Source organism: Podarcis vaucheri (assembly GCF_965113315.1).
Source record: "Podarcis vaucheri genome assembly, chromosome: 2".
NCBI classification, from domain to species: Eukaryota; Metazoa; Chordata; class Lepidosauria; order Squamata; family Lacertidae; genus Podarcis; species Podarcis vaucheri.
In genome coordinates this window covers 43,524,247-43,541,317 of record NC_138760.1, presented here as the reverse complement: position 1 = coordinate 43,541,317, position 17,071 = coordinate 43,524,247, and the positions used below count along the sequence as shown (strand labels likewise).

The window sequence follows — 17,071 nt, the reverse complement described above, 5'->3', positions numbered from 1 at the left end:
ATATTCTGCTATTCTTAAAGCCCATTGTGGGTTGGCCTCTATGGGGACAAAAAGGCCTATGGTGTAGAAAAGGGCCCTACTCCATCCACATCATAAAGGGATAACATGTAAAACTCATCCATTCTTTTCTTTTTTTTACCTTCCCCCCCCCAAAAAAAAACCCCAACCCACATTTATATGAAAACAGGCATTTGAGTATTTGGGCTTTTGTTAAGGTTCCATTTAGGAACATCAAGAGGGCAATTCCTAATGGTTTCCCCTAAAAACCTTTGAACTTCTACCTCTATTATTGCTGCCTGTCCCTCTTTGTCCAGCACAGAAAAGAGCTAGCCAAATATAATGACTTTAATTGAAGCGCTTCAGAGCTAAAACCCATAAAAGCCCTTTCCTTCCTTTGTGCTTCTGGACACACTTTGTTTACTCCGAAATGGGAAGAAAAGGACACCCTTGTTTGTTGCAATCCGGAGCTTTCAGTTTGCTCACTGTTTGCTGAGGTCTCTGCAAGCCAAATCCAGCAGGTTGTCACAATGAGGGAGTGGGGAAAGAGGGGTTTGAGAGCGTGATGGTGAAGGAAACAGAAACGGAGAAATCAAATAAACTTACCGAAGTCACTAGTGCAGACAGCCAAGAGGACTTCCGTGTCACTGCAAGGTCGGCAGGGAGCTGAGGAAAACAGAAAGGGCATTTCAGTATCTCAAGAACGTGAATGCCACAAAAACCGAAGGATTTTCACTAAACACACACACACACACACACACACACCCTTTAACCTCAAAGGTCATGCTTGATGCACCACTGAAAGCAGGATGCAGGGAGCTCACATCTTTAGCTTGGCAAAAATAATGCAGGGGAGGGACCTTTGGCCATGTCCACATGATACATTTCAAGAACTCTTACTCCACTTCAAAAAAGCCCTTAACAAACTACAGGTCCCAGGATTATGTCAGGAAAACCACATCTGTTAAAGTGATCTGAGTGCTTGGCATGTGTGGTGTGGATGTGGCCGTTTTTCAGCCTGAAGCCCACCTTCCCTTCTTGAAGGGGGGGGATGTGTGTGGATGCTGCACATATCAAAGGTTGGTGGGGCCAGTGGCAAAAATGGGCATAGCAATAATAATAATAATTTATTATTTATACCCCGCCCATCTGGCTGGGTTTCCCCAGCCACTCTGGGCGGCTTCCACCAAAACACTAAAATACAATAACCTATTAAACATTAAAAGCTTCCCTAAACAGGGCTGCCTTTAGATGTCTTCTAAAAGTTTGGTAGCAACACATCCACCTATGTACAAGAGGTTAGTTTCTACTCACACTCCCCCTCCAGGCAAGTTAAAGGCATCATTAGACTTCAATGACATTTTCCAGCCAGGCAAAAACACCTAAGGAAGTTATGAAGCAGGACTGGTGAGAGGCAAGGCTGGAGGAGAGAAGGTGGGGAGGGAGATCAGAGGGCCAGATAGACACAGTTGAGGCCCCTGGGTCTGAGGATACCCCCCTCCCGCTTTAAAGACTAGATTTACAGCAGGTTCTTCCCTGCTTCTGAGTTAATTTGGCTATCTGGTTGCAATCATAATCCTATTTTTCTTATCATTAACCTTTATAGGGGTTTATTTCTTCTCTCATACACAACTGTCATCTAAGTGGAAAGTAATGTGGGTGGTGGATGATCCAGGAAGCAAGTGCTACAGCGGGGAAGGTGGTTATCTTTAATAATTGCCACAAGTGAAAAACCATTCAAGTGCCATGCCTACAGTCTTGTTTGTTTTGTTTTGAACGCCTGCCACCTTTTTGGCACTCCTTTGCAAATTTAAACCAAAGTCACTCCCATACCTAACTGCATGGAGTGCAAAGAGAAGAGTTATACATGGAAAAGTTTGATCATGACAAGCTGGCAATTCAAGATGGTGTAGATCTTTTCTATGGCTTAAAACTATGGAAATGCAGGATCCGGGCAGGCTCTCCAGGTTTGTTGGACGGGGCCATTTTCTACTTGTTTTCTCTCCAGCCACAAGGTGCAGAAATGCTTCACAATAATCATGGCAGCTGTGTGCCAGAGGACGGTTATGGGAGCCTCAGCAAATCACATCCATAAATGTGACTGGCACTTTTTCTGCACAAATCATGATCATGGGGACCAGATCACAAGTAAGAAAGTCCCCATCCCTTAGCTACTTGGTGACCTTTGTGATCAAACACAAACACACACTGGGATATAATTTGGAAATTAGAATAGTGCCATGTAAAAAGTCACATAAACGAATCTTCTGTAGTAGGTCTGCTCCAAAACCTCATTGGTCTAAGAAAATGCTGATTCAAGTATGTTTCAAGAAACAAAGGTTCTTGTGTCATACATGGCTGACACAGGAAGATCAAGTGGAGACTCAAGGCCAGATCTGTTACAGCTCCCAAGAATCATGTAGGCTAGAAACAGTAGAGAGACCCTATTGCAGGGGTAGGCAACCTAAGGCCCGGGGGCCGGATGCAGCCCATTCGCCTTCTCAATTCGGCCCACGGACAGTCCGGGAATCAGCGTGTTTTTACATGAGTTGAATGTGTCCTTTTATTTTCAATGCATCTCTGGGTTATTTGTGGGGCATAGGAATTCATTTATTTTTAATTTTTTCCCAAAATATAGTCCTGCCTACCACATGGTCTGAGGGACGGTGGACCGGCTCACAACTGAAAAGGGTTGCTGGCCCCTGCAGTAGAGAGACCCTATTGCTAATCTAATCAAGGGAAGAATGTAGCTGCTCTTTGTATGGGGCCAGCTACTTCTGCCGGGAGAAGGTGGGTGCTGTTAGGAGTGCAGATGTTTCTATAATACCCTATTCAGTTATGGAATTCCTTTTCTCTCAGAGGTCTGCCCTATCTAGCAACATGCTAATTAAATCTACCCGCTAGAGGCCCAGAGACTGGGAAGGGGGTTGGGTGAAGAACACGACCTTCTTTGTCATCCCAACAAGGCACTTGCAACCATCATAAACGTGAAAACCCTCCTCCTCCAACTGTAGTAAGGATCCAAAATTAAGCTCATTGGTGGCTTAAGACAGAACTGAAGCACTGGAAGATTATAGAACCTTTGCCCTCCTCTCATACCACCTGCTATTTAATGACTATATTTTTTCCATTTGAGCAAAAGTGAAACAAGTAGCCTGGGATCCCATCCTTAAACTCATATTTTATTTTATTTTATTTTATGTTTATATTCCACTTTTTTTCTCCATGGAGCTCAAGGTGGTGTGCATGGTTCTCCTCAATTAATTCCCACAACAACCCTGTTAGGTTGAGAGGCAGCGACTGGCCCAAGGTTACCCAGCGAACTTCATGGCTGAGTGGGGGCTTGAACCCTGGTCTCCCAGGTCCTAGTCTGATTATCTAACCACTACACCACACTGGCTCTTCAGGACTGGAAAAAGAGTCCAACTGATTTCAATGGAATTAAGAAGATGTGAATCAGTTGCCCCTCACTCCACCCCCTTTTTATAGCCACATGAAAGGCATTAATGTGCACACCGCCAGCTCATAGAATCCATCAGTGGCTGCTTCTACAACTTCACTGTATCCTGTGAGTCGCTAGCTAGCACACTAGCATTCTGTTACTATAAAGAAAATCACCCACAACAGCTGAGAAATTCAGGAGGAGGAGCTAACTTGTGACCAGCCATATGTTGTTGGAGTACAACTCCCATCAGCATGGCCAATGGCCATGGATGAGGGAAGCTGTAATCCAGCAACATCTGGAGAGCTACAGGTTAACCACCCTGGACCTAAGAAGCAGAATATAACACATTCCAGTAAATGTGCTCAGGATCATAATCCTACGACCTGGTCAGATACTGTTCCCCATGGAGAAGTAGCCAGCTTAGATGGAAATGATACCTTGGGTTGTTTCTTGTTTTATCTGAATGCAAACTCTTGTTTGAATACAGCATCCACTCCTAAACTGAGGGGACTGGATTTCTGGATAATCAAGTAAAGGTTCAGCCCAGTTTGCTTATTACTTTTTAAAAGGGATAACAGGGCAGAACAAGGAACTCAAGAGGGCATCACTACAACAAGAGTCCACTCCCAGAGAACATCTGCCTAGTCCAATACAAGTAACATTTGACGGTTTTGGTCAGGATGGTGGGTAGACTTTGGACTTGTCAGACATCCTTTTGCTTTTTATAAGATTCCTGTGACCCACCACAACAGGCATATGGTTTTCAGCATGGGAACTAAGCTGAGTTTTTCACACAAAAGCCCTCTTCTGGTCAGCTTTCTTCATTTCGGCCACTTAACTCAGGTGCTATTGTTAAGCAATTGGGAGTCAGAAAACCCTTCCTGGTCTACTGAAAATCACCCAAAGATCCACCAAGAGATGCTGACCTACCTTGTGCTCACCCCAGCATAGCTAGCTAGCGCCTAGAATACTGAATTTCCTTGCCTCAGCTTAGAAATCTAATATTGCAGAACAGAAGGTCCCAGAGAAGCACTGACCCAACCTGAAGGATTATGTCTCCAAATCCAACCAATTGCTCCAGCCAGATGATTTATATACAGCTCAGTACTTCATATAATAGGATTACACATACAAAGCACGACTTTTTCAAGAGGAAGAGAAGCCTGAGCAGAGAAATTGTTCCCTCTTTGATGCAAGAATGATTTCTTGATTAGTACAAGGAACTAATGCAAGGGAAAGCACATACAGTACTGAATACTACTTTGGGGTTTCTGTACACAACTCTTGAGCATGCTTGACAAAGGGTGCTTTAATTTAGACACTACAAGGAAGTGCCTAGAAGAAGTCTGAGTGATTCGTGCCTTCCTTTATGCACTTGTCATGTAACTACCTGAAGCAGCATGCACCTAGAAGTCATTATCACAGTGGAGATGGCAGGCACTGGATGGGCAAATCTCTTCTGTGACATCTGAGTGCTTGAGTCTACTCAATGCCACAGTTAGGATCACTTGTAACAAACATGTAAGAGCAAGTTCCCCCAACATTTATTACCTTATATAAAACCTTCACAGTGCACCAGGTGCTTTCTGCATTAAGGTGGGGGTTGGTAGGAGAAGAAGCACATGTAGAAACTCTACAATATGCTATTCAAAGTCCAACAACATTCAGACCATCAAAAATGATGGGTCTTTGTGATTAAGGATTCTCACAAGGTGAAAGGATGCCGATGAGGAGCACATTTATGCACTTCTATATTGACTTCCTAAAAGGACACGGGTAGCACTGTGGTCTAAACCACAGAGCCTAGGGCTTGCCAAACAGAAGGTCAGCGGTTCGAATCCCTGCAATGGGGTGAGCTCCCGTTGCTTGGTCCCAGCTCCTGCCAACCTAGCAGTTCAAAAGCACGTCAAAGTGCAAGGAGATAAATAGGTACCACTCTGGTGGGAAGGTAGACGGCGTTTCCGTGCGCTACTCTGCTTCGCCAGAAGTGACTTAGTCATGCTGGCCACATGAACTGGAAGCTGTACGCCGGCAACCTTGGCCAATAAAGCGAGATGAGCGCTGCAACCCCAGAGTCGTCCACGACTGGACCTAACGGTCAGGGGTCCCTTTACCCTTATATATTGACTTCCTAGTTTGTGTGTTGCTATGGGAAGGAATCGTTTACAGCTAAGATTTATGAATAGAGACATTTTTATGAGAAAATCTCCTGCACACTTAGAAAAGCAAAGCCTGCCCCCCCCTGCCGCCACCATGTTGAGCAATATAAATATATTTTAAGAAAACAAAAAATACATGCATCACGCTTACTAATGCATTTTCTGCTTTTGGCAGAGGTTTAGATATCCCCAATGCTCAGAATCCCAAGCAAGCAATAAAAACCACGTATGCTCCCCAATAATCCAATCTGCAAGAGAAAGAAAAGCAATTTCACTCCATTTCCAAAGTCGGATGCTAGCTCTGCTAAAGAGACCATGGCATAATGCTGGCATTGTGCATGCTTGCTATCAAATCAACTGGGAATTCCTTTGATGGAGTGTCGTGACCTGAAGTAACCTAAAGCAGCCCTTACCCGCACTTGCAACCCCTTGACCCCCACTGCCAACTAGTGCATCTGAAAGCCCTCTGTTTACTTCTGTACAGGAAAAGTGGAGATATTTTTACATTTTGCCTTGTGAAACTGCAGTGTAGGCCCAGGTGCCTTTAGCCAAGTGACTTCTGCTGAAACCATGGCAATAGGGTTTACTGCAAGCCAACTAATGCTGTAGAACACTTATTTGCTTCAACTGCAGTACTTCTCTGCAACAGGAAGAAATGGACATGAAAACTCCTGGGTCGGTGCAAGGTGGTCAAAAGTCTACATTATTTCTTGCAGCTTTCCCCCTGCGGTTAACATGTCTTACTGAGGAATTCTCATCATCTACATTACACAATATGTAGATTTCAGTTACCCCATGGCCAAGCCTCTCTTGCCGGCAGTCATTCACCTCCAGCTACTGCCTGGAGATAGGTTTGCCATTAGAGCTCCTCAAATACCGACCAGGGTGAGAAGTTCTATGTATACTATTGGGTTTTTGTGTTCCTAATATTAGCACAAGGAAGAAAGAGTGGGGCCAGTAATTTGTGTGACAGTTCTTTTAAGACAGGTTATTTCATGATTACACAGCAAAGGATGCACCTAACCTTAAAAGAACAAAAAGAACAAAATGCACCAAGCCCAGCGTTAAGGCCCAGCACCTTCAGAAAGCTGCTGGAGCCCCACAGCTAACACCTGCCCTGGGACCACCACCTTTAAACATTTTGCTCCAAGGCACTGCCAAAGGAGTAGATACCAGCAAAATGGAATGTAACTAAGGAAGCAGCAAAGATGGTCAGGGACCTTGAGACTGATCCACACCCTACATTTAAAGCCACATTCAACACACATGATGTCCCCCTAAGAATCCTGGGAACTGCAGTTTGTTAAGGATACTGGGGATTGATATCTCTATGAGGTGGAAACTACTGTTGCCAGAATTCTTTTGGGGAAATAATGTGCTTTAAATGGTGTGGATCTGGCCTAAGCTCTAGGATGAAAAGCTGAAGGTGTCAGGCACATTTAGTCTGCAAATGAGGCTATTAAGAGGCTGCCACATGCCAATTTTATTTTCCTGTTGCTCCAAAGGGTAGAATCTGAACCAATAGGTTTGAATTACAAGGGGGGGGGAGTATTTAGATTGCAAATGGTTAAGGACAAACCTCTTGATGGCATGAATAGTGGATCAGACTGCCGAACAGACACAACACATTTCAGCCCTCCTCAGATGTTTTAAACTGAGTCTGAATGAGATGCCGGAGTAGTGGGCTTTCTTTTTTTTTTTTTTTTTTTGCATTTTAAAAATTTTTTTATTAATCTTTCCATATATATACATTAAATCCTTGTTTCATACATCTCATTCTTTTGGACTTCCTTCAACGTCCTTGACATTCATTCGTATTTATCTCTTAATAACGCATTCCAGTCTTTCGTACTGCCATTAGTACCATCTTTCAAACATTGTTTTCCATAAGCAATACTTCTTAGTGTTTTACAGTGCCTCTTTAAATCCTGCTAGTGTTGTGTTTACTAAACATTTGTTCTCCAGATAGTCCGCAAATTTTCCCCAGTCATCTATAAATTTTTGATCCTTCATATATCTAATTTTCCCTGTTAATTTATCTAACTCCGCATATTCCGTCAATTTTAATCTCCACTCTGTTAACGTTGGGCTTTCTTCCTGCTTCCACTTCTGCGCTATCACCATTCTAGCTGCTGTTACCGCATATTGGAAGATTTTACAATCCTTTCTTTTGATATCTTTTCCAACCATACCTAATAGAAAAGCTTCGGGTTTCTTTACAAATGTATAGCTTAAAATCTTTTTGATTTCATTATAGACTTCGTCCCAAAAGCTTTTAATCTTCCCACATTCCCACCATTGGTGATAGAACGTCCCTTCTTTTTGTCTACATTTCCAACATTTGTTATCTGTTTTATACATCTTGGCTAGTTTAACGGGTGTTATATACCACCTATATAACATTTTTAACATATTCTCCCTTAGCAGTACACATGCTGTAAATTTTATATTCACTCTCCACAATTTCTCCCACTTTTCCAATTGAATATCATATCCGAGGTCCTTTGTCCACTGAGTCATCACTTTTTTAACTTTCTCATCTTTCATATTCCATTCTAACAATATTTTATACATACTTGACAGATTTTTCCGATCACAATTTATTATCTCTTTCTGAAATTTCGATGTCTTTTCATCATAGCCCCTCTCCTTCACTTCTTTTTTAAATATTTCATTTATTTGATAGTAACTCAGCCAATCGTATGTATATCTTTTTACCTGGTCGTATGGTTTAATTTTCCACTTCCCTCCTTCCTTCAATACCAATTCTTCGTACCTACCCCATTTTTTCCCCATATTGACTTTCTTTACACTTATTAACTCCACTGGTGATAACCAGTGTGGGGTTTTTGGTTCTAGTATGTTCTTATATCTGTTCCAAACTTCTATCAGAGGTCCCTTAAAGATATGGCTGCAAAATCCCTTATGTACTTTTATCTTATCTTTCCACAAGTAGGCATGCCATCCGAATTTGTTCTTATACCCTTCTAAATCCAATAGCTCTGTATCCTCCAACTTTATCCATTCTTTAATCCAGCATAGGCATGCCGCTTCGTAGTACAGTCTCATGTCTGGTAGGGCGAAGCCCCCTCTTTCAGTAATATCTGTTAATGTCTTAAACTTAATTCTGGGCTTCTTTCCTTCCCAGACAAATTTAGAAATCACCCTTTGCCATTCTTTAAAGTTTTTTATGCCCTTTATTATCGGAATCGTTTGGAATAGAAAAAGCATTTTGGGGAGTACCATCATTTTGACCATGGACACTCTTCCCCAGAGTGATAATTTCATTCTTGCCCAAATCTCCAGATTTTTCTTAATTTCATTCCACACCGGGATGTAATTATTTTGGTATAGGTCAATATTTTTTTCAGTAAGCCAGAGTCCTAAATATTTAACTTTTTTAACTGCTTCAATTCCCGTTTGTTCCTGTAATGATTCTATCTTATCTTGGTCTAAGTTTTTAACGATCATCTTTGTCTTATTCTTATTTAGTTTGAATCCAGCTAATTTCCCGAATTCCTCCATCTCCTCCAGAATTCCCTTTAAGCTATTTATAGGGTCTTCTACCGTTAATACCACGTCATCAGCGTATGCTTTAACTTTGTATTCGTTTAAACCTAATGATATTCCCTTAATTTGTTTGTTTTGCCTTATTGCGTTTAGCAGAACCTCCAGCACTACTATAAAGAGCAGCGGAGAAAGCGGGCAACCCTGTCTTGTCCCTTTAGATATTTTTATGTCTTCTGTTATAGCATTATTTATTATCAGCTTTGCTTTCTGTTCGGTATATATTGCTTTTATCCCATTCCAAAATTCTTGACCCACTTCCATAATTTCTAAATTCTTCAGCATGAAATCCCAGGTGACATTATCGAAGGCTTTCTCCGCGTCAATAAAAATCAGACTAGCTGGCTTATCAATTCTGTCCGATAGATATTCTATTATATTGATTATGCCTCTTGTGTTGTTTTTTATTTGCCTTCCCGGTAGAAACCCCGCTTGGTCTTCATGCATTATCTTCACTAGTATCTTTTTGAACCTTTTTGCTAGAATTCCCGCAAAGATCTTATAATCTGTATTTAATAGGGAAATGGGTCTATAGTTTTTTACTTGGGTTAGGTCAGTATCTTGTTTTGGGATTATTGTAATAAATGCCTCCTTCCAGGTACTTGGGATCTCTTTTTCCTTTAGGGTCTTATTCATCACCTCAGCTAGCGGAACCGTCAATATATCTTTCATTTCTTTATAGTAGCTCGCAGTAAACCCATCTGGGCCCGGTGCTTTACCTCTTTTCAGTTCCTTTATCACTTCCTCTACTTCGTCTCTGGAAATGGGGGCATTTAACATTTCTCTTTGCTCTGTCGAAATCTTCCTTACCATTTTCTCTTTTAAATATCTCTCTATTTTCCTATTGTTGTTTCTATCCTTATTTCTGTATAGTTGCTCGTAAAACTCCACAAATCCTTTTCTAATCCCTTTTGATTCAGTTATCTCTTCTCCGTTTATTTGTATTTTATTTATTGTGTTTTGTTCCTTTCTTTTTTTGACTTGCCATGCAAGCCATTTTCCTGGCTTATTAGCAAATTCGAAATTTCTCTGTCTTAATCTTTTGATGTTCCACTCAACCTCCTTATTTATCAACATTGCAAATTGGGTTTGGAGAGATTTTATTTCCTGCAGTATCCTTTCATTATTTGGTTTTTTAATTAGTTTTTGTTCACAATCCATAATCTGTCTCAAAATCTCCTTAGTTCTTTTTTCTTTATTATTTCTTTTCCATACATTTTGTTGAATGAACAGGCCCCTCATAACTGCCTTGCTCGCGTCCCATACCACGTTTATTTTAACCCCTTTGTCTAAGTTATCTGAGAAGTACTCCAATAGTTTCGTCCGACTCTTTTCCACAAATTTTTGATCATCCCATAGGTTATCATTAAGTCTCCATCTGAAAGTTCGTCTTTCAACCCCCTTCATCTCCATTATAATAGGGTTATGATCTGAGATAATTTTGGCCTGTATTTCAATTTTTGTAGTTCTTACTGTTAGTTCGTTTGATATCCAAATTTGATCTAATCTTGACAGTGATTGATTCGATCCTGAATAAAAAGTAAATTGTTTCTCCAGGGGGTGTCTCAATCTCCATATATCTACCAAATTATAGTTCTTCACCATTTCAAAAAATGTCTTAGGTAGTTTCCCTCCTTCTGTCTTAGTTTTCCTTAATCTATCTATTTCTGTTGAGACCACCCCGTTCATATCTCCCATTATTATGATTTTTTGGTCTATATAGTCAAATAATCTCTCTTCCAATGATCTGAAAAATTCTGTTTTATTGCCATTTGGTGCATAAACTCCCACTATTATCATCGTTTCCCCTTGCCATTTAATACGGACTGCAATCATTCTCCCTTCCTCATCCTTAAATAGTTGGTGTGTTTCAATGTTATTTTTAATGTATAGTACTACTCCTCTTTTTTTCTTTTTATCGGAAGAGATAAACTCGTTTCCTAACCTTTTATTAATAAGAACTTTCTTATGTTTATTGGCCACGTGGGTTTCTTGAAGACATATAATATCTAAATTTTTCTTTTTTAGAATGCGTTCAATTCCATTGCGTTTTTTCTTATCATTCATTCCATTGACATTCCAGTTCCATAGTTTTAAAGACATATTGTTTTAGGTGCTACTCTGAGTTAGATGTTACTCTGTAACCTTTCTATTTCCTCTCCTTCTTCCTCCTCTACTTCTTCTTCTAGTTCTCCTCTGCTTTGTTCTTCCTCTTCACCTAATTCTAAATCTTCCCTCAGTCTGGGTCCACCTTCTGCGCCCTTCTCCTCTTCCTCTCCCGCTTGGAGCTCTTTATATCTTCTTGTGAATTTTCCTATTTCTTCGTGACTAGTCAATCTTCTTTTAACACCTTTATAAAAGAAAGAGACCCCTTCCGGGAATTCCCATCGGAAGTCAATTCTATTCTTTTTAAGTAGTTGCACTAGTGGTTTATATGATTCCCTCCGTTTTAACAGCCTTATGGGGATGTCTTTAAATATGATAATATAATGCCCATCAATGTATAATCTTTTTTCCCTATTTCTTTGCAAGACCAAGTTTCTCATCTCTCTATCTTTAAATGTAACTAGACAATCCCCTGGATATTTCCTGGCTTTATTTGTTTTAATTTTCATTCTATACGCATTTATAATTGTCCTTGCCACATCTTCCTCCTCCACTTCCATCCACTGTGCTATTTCCTTCACTAATCTTTCTTTTATATTCTCGTTTTGTACTTCTGGGATTTGTCTCAATCTTAGGTTAATCTCCCTCTGTTTTAGATCATTCATTGCGATGGAATCTTTAATTTCTTCCTGTATTTTATTTAACTCTACTATCTCATTTCTCATTCTTTCTTCCTCTCGCTTCATTTCTTTCATTTCCTGCTTTGTCTTTTTTAATCCCTCATCCACTCTTTTTGAGACCTCTTTAATCTGTCCTTTTAACTCACTTACTGTCTCTTCAATTTTCTTATCCATTTTCCCAATTTTATTGTCCACCTGTTCCAATTTAGTTTCCAGATTTTTTTCACTTTGTTTTATTTCTGCGAACATCCTCAATATTTCTGTCCTAAATTCTGTTTCTTGTTTTGAAGCTCTCCTATCAGTTGGGATACCTCCCTCTGCTCCTTTCTTCTGCGTATGTGACATTGTCCTTAAGCTTGGGAGTTCCTTTTATGCCGAGAAAAAAGATATATAACTGTATTCCTTATAGTTAGACTATTCAGCTTTCAATTAACCCCTAAGAGGTCTTAGTCCCTCGGGATAGTATAAACCTTCTTATATTTAGCCACTTAGAATAGCCACTTGAAATAACAGCGTTTGTTTCCCCCAAAACTAAAAGGAAGATTATCCCTCCCCTCCAGAGATTTTAAAGAAGTTAATTAAGTTAATTAAGTCCACCAACCAGAGTCTGATTACACTTCTCCTGCCTCAGTTCAGACTCCTCCACCCGCTCTTTAACAACCACTTTAGCAACCACTTAACCTATAAGAGTCTGAGTCTCCAAATAATCTTTTCCAAAATTTAAGTGCAATGCTTAATTCAGTCCAGCAGGAGGAATCAGTTCTTAAGCAGGGTTTTTAGGTGTAAAGAGAGTTAGTCAATTAGTCAATTAATCTTTCCTGTTTGTGGTTTCTCGCTGTTCAAACTGTTCTTCCCCCGTTCCTTCCTCTTTCCGTAACCCAAATGTTAAGTCCAGAAGAGGTTAAAGAAGGCGTAACAAATGTAGCAGATAAAGAAAGCCCCCAAACAGCGATACAGTAGCAAAGCGATTCCGAATGTCCAAAGAGTAGTCTTCCTTACCCCCGGAGTTTTCCTTTAAGCCACCTAATGTAACGTCTCACAGGAGTCTTAGTCTTAGTAAACGTCCTCTTAACCGAAATCTCCTTTGTCTTTTTTTTTTGTATAGTTTGCTCTTTGTAGTTCTGTGTCTCCGTTGCCGCGACGACTGGGTTTTTCCTAGTACCGCGTTTCTCTGCCCTCCCTCGGTTGTTTTCCCTTTCCCCTCTACAGCAAGAGAGAGTCTAATTACAAAGTGAGCCAATGGGGGAGGGACGGACTGTGTAACCACTAGCGGTAACTTACTTTCTTCTTCGGCTCTGCAAACCACCCTGCGTCTTTCCCGCTGAAGACAAGCTGACGCTGAACTCGGCTGTTTTTCTTTCTTCTCAGATACTTCCTTACGCTTTCCCCTTTGCAGTTCCAGCACTCCTTCTGCGTATCTGAGTTTCTTTGTATCGAGAGCAAGGCGCTTAGCCTGCAGGCTCGAGGCTTCGCTAATTCGCCGCTGTAATGGCTGCCCAAATTGCCGTCTCTCGTTCCGTCGCTCTCTTCGCCTTTATACAAAGGCTACCTGGCGGCCAGACGAGTGACTCCTTCGCATTGCTGGGCACCAAGACCTCCGGATACCCTCCAGAGGGTTAGCGGGAGTTTTGTTGCCCTCAAAAACTCCCAAATCGGCCGAAAAGCTAGAGCTCTCTCCGGAGAGACAAACCCTCGCCTGCAACCGGATCCGCGCCCGCCGGAAGTCGGAGTAGTGGGCTTTCTGCAATGATAGAGGTTTGCAGTAGGTGCCATTTGATGCCCACCCACCCCCCAACTCTGTAATTCTGCTACTCTCTCCAACAATAATCAGCTTCCGGTATTAATGAAAAGCTATGAAAGCAGTAGAAGAGAACTTTTGTTTTCTTCTGGGGTTTGACAAAAAAAAGGTTTTTTAAAGGCACGCTGAACTTAAGATTGTGTTTCTCTTGACTCGTCACCATCTTCATTCCATCCATAAACTTGCCTATGCCATAATTGCAGAACTGAGAACAACATCCAGCTGCTGAACAAAACGAACTAGCTTCTCTCACAATGTTTATAAGAAAAAGCTGTGTAAATTATAGGGAATGTCAGGGAGGAATAGACACACTGGAAACTTATAATGAGGAATCATAAGTGGTTCCAAAGTTCTATCGTTCACATTCAGAAAGTAAAGGTAGAGATCCTGCACCTAGGTACATATGTACTAACCTCATTAAAAATCAAAGCAATGTACGCTTCCATTGCTGGATGCAAGATCATAAACTTACGCCCATTTAAATCAACACGTAGCGACTATTTCAATCCAAAATCGAGACAAGGGCAAACTGGTTGCTCAACTATTGGCAGCTGTTTGAGTACCAGTGGTCAGAGTTTGATTATATTCATTATGGAAGGAAATCTGTTCCAACACTAGTGGCTCTTCTGTAAAATTATATGTGGGTTCAGAGAGTCCAATTTTCTCCAAGGTTGACAACAATTATGATCAAATCTGACTGGAATGGAAATGTTAGATGGTGGGGAAAACTATGAACAGCTGGGAATTGTTTTAGGTAGGGTGCACTCAAGGGCCAAAAAGCCACAACTCCAAAACAAAACGAAGCTCTAGTATGCAAAAATAGGGAGGGGGGAGATGCTTCCTGAATAGTTCTAGTGCTACAAAAATCTGAAGTGCTTCTCCCCAAACAAACCACTCCAGCTCCTTATCATGCCCAGCCTGCATGACCAACCATCATGGATGATAGGAATTATAGTCCAGCAACATTTGAGGAGGACCATGTTACTTAAGAAGATGATCTCTCTCATGTCACCACACTGAGAAAATGGACATCCCACCGACACCATTCTTGATGTGACCCAGAAGTCCCGGGTTCTCTCACTGTTTCTGTGAAATGCCCCTTTGCCTCCTATCATAAAAGTGCACCAACCCTGCCCTAACACTTCAACAAGTTCACTATTTCAATGGAGAAGTAATTGTGTTAGTCCAGAGTCATACAGAAGCTTGATATCAGCACACTCAAATGTAAGATTTAATGGGTGAACGGGTTCAATGTCTGCGGGTCTCTGGCACAAGTCGACTAAAAACCAGAGCAACATACACCTGAGGAAAGCTTAAGGTTTCACTGTGGGGATCCTGGGGTTTGCCACCACAACTGGGGACTGAAGAAAACATAATATATTCACAAGGCTTAAGCGCTCTCGATGGTTCTTTTGGATTTGACAAAGTTATTAATCTCAAATTCTCTTTCATTCCTGTTAAGACTTGTGGCTTATTGTCATAAAAAGGTAAAAAAAGCTAAGAAAAACAACAATTCGTCTCATTTTGAACATTCAACATATAAAACGATCCCTGCATCCTTTGACTGACTTTGCCCGCTGGGACTGTGATATTTCATTAAACGTATTTACAGGTTAACCTGTTTTTCTTTTTTAGAAAATTCAAGTCCGGAACCCCATGCGCAGCAGGGCTTGGTCTGTGTCCTAAAGAATGGACTGCTTTAGTTTCTTTTGCCCCTTCCTAAGGGAAAATGCTCTGTGTAATGTGGAAAAGTAGGAAGGCAAACCTTGGGCCAGGGAGACATGGGTTCAAACCGAAAACCTGTCTCGGCTTTGTGGCTCTAAACAAGTCACCATGTGCACACCAGCCCTGCCTTTTCCATCTCATGACGGAGGGAGCAAATACAGTGGTACCTCGGGTTAAGTACTTAATTCGTTCCGGAGGTCCGTTCTTAACCTGAAACTGTTCTTAACCTGAAGCACCACTTTAGCTAATGGGGCCTCCTGCTGCCGCCGCACTGCCAGAGCCCTATTTCTGTTCTTATCCTGTAGCAAAGTTCTTAACCTGAAGCATTATTTCTGGGTTAGCGGAGTCTGTGATCCGAAGCATATGTAACCTGAAGCGTATGTAACCTGAGGTACCACTGTACAAAGCTTCCCAAAACTTCCCTGCAATCAAAAACTCTGTGTAGCATCACAGACCTCCCTTTGGACCATGCTGCTAAATGCAACCTGGTTGATAGGTCTGGGGGCAAGACATGCCCCCAAACCTCCATCACAGAAGAAGGGTACAGGTCAGCCAGTTTAGAAGTAATAGGAAACTAGAGCTTGCCCTGACATCAGAAGTCATTGAAAGATCATCTTTACTGATAGTGCTGTGAACACACTAAAACCTGGTCCCAAACTATCATTCCCTGCCTCAACTGATCTCTCTTTCAGAAATTTGGATCGTCTATACTCTGCATTGTATGTCCTGTTTGCTATGGACAAAAGGGAAGATCTTAGAACTATCTTGTTCCATTTAGTTAGAAGGAGGGGGGCGGCTTGTGGGCACACCACAAGTTTCCTGCCCTTTTATACTTGTAAGTTCTTATCTGTTATTTTGCTGAGCACAAAAATAACTTTCCCTTGCCCTCTGGTATCAGGACAATAAAACTAAGCCCTGGTATATATTAACCCAAGCTGGAGCCCTGCCAGGAAAGTGTCTCAGCCCCATATGGAATCCAGATTGGAGTGGAATTGAATTAAATGACTAGGAGCTGGTTAAAGTTAAACTTGGAAAGCAAGTTAGTGAAAGAAGATCAAAGTTTAAGGAAGCCTTTCAAAATAACCTAAGCAATCTTTTATGAGTGGTTTCTGAGAGAGGCTGGAAGTGTGGAGGAGGAGGCATGGATTTTGGTTCATTTCAGACTTTTTTCACAGAAAGTTGGGCAAAATTATAGCAACATCTGGAATTGCAAACGCAGACAAGGCTTTAGCTGAAGCATGGAACGTGCCACAGCGGCTGCTGACTAAAAGGGAAAATGCAGTCCACGAAGCTGTTCTCCTGGGCCAAGTCTCAATGAAATGAATGTGAATTACCACAAAATAGGATTTTGCCATACACACACATAAACACACACACACACACAGAGAGAGAGAGAGAGAGAGAGAGAGAGAGAGAGAGAGAGAGAGAGAGAGAGAGATCTAGCCCTTCCTTCTTTTGGTCTCAAATAATAATAAAAATGTTGTTTCTTGTATTACAGCAAAACTTCAGAGAAGTCACCCTTGAACCCAAAGAGTTCCCTTATGTACCGTAATCATTTCAGACTGCCACATCAACTCACTCTAGGGGACCTGCC

At 41.4% G+C, this 17,071-nt stretch overlaps 1 protein-coding gene across 1 annotated transcript in view; it reads right to left on the bottom strand.

Moving 5' to 3' along the window:
• METRNL (meteorin like, glial cell differentiation regulator) overlaps nt 1-17,071 on the bottom strand; it is a 34,898-nt gene that overhangs the window by 3,283 nt on the left and 14,544 nt on the right. Inside the window, exon 3 of the mRNA XM_082213887.1 lies at nt 604-663. Within this exon, the coding sequence (XP_082070013.1) occupies nt 604-663 (60 nt within the window). The remainder of the gene's footprint in view (nt 1-603; nt 664-17,071) is intronic.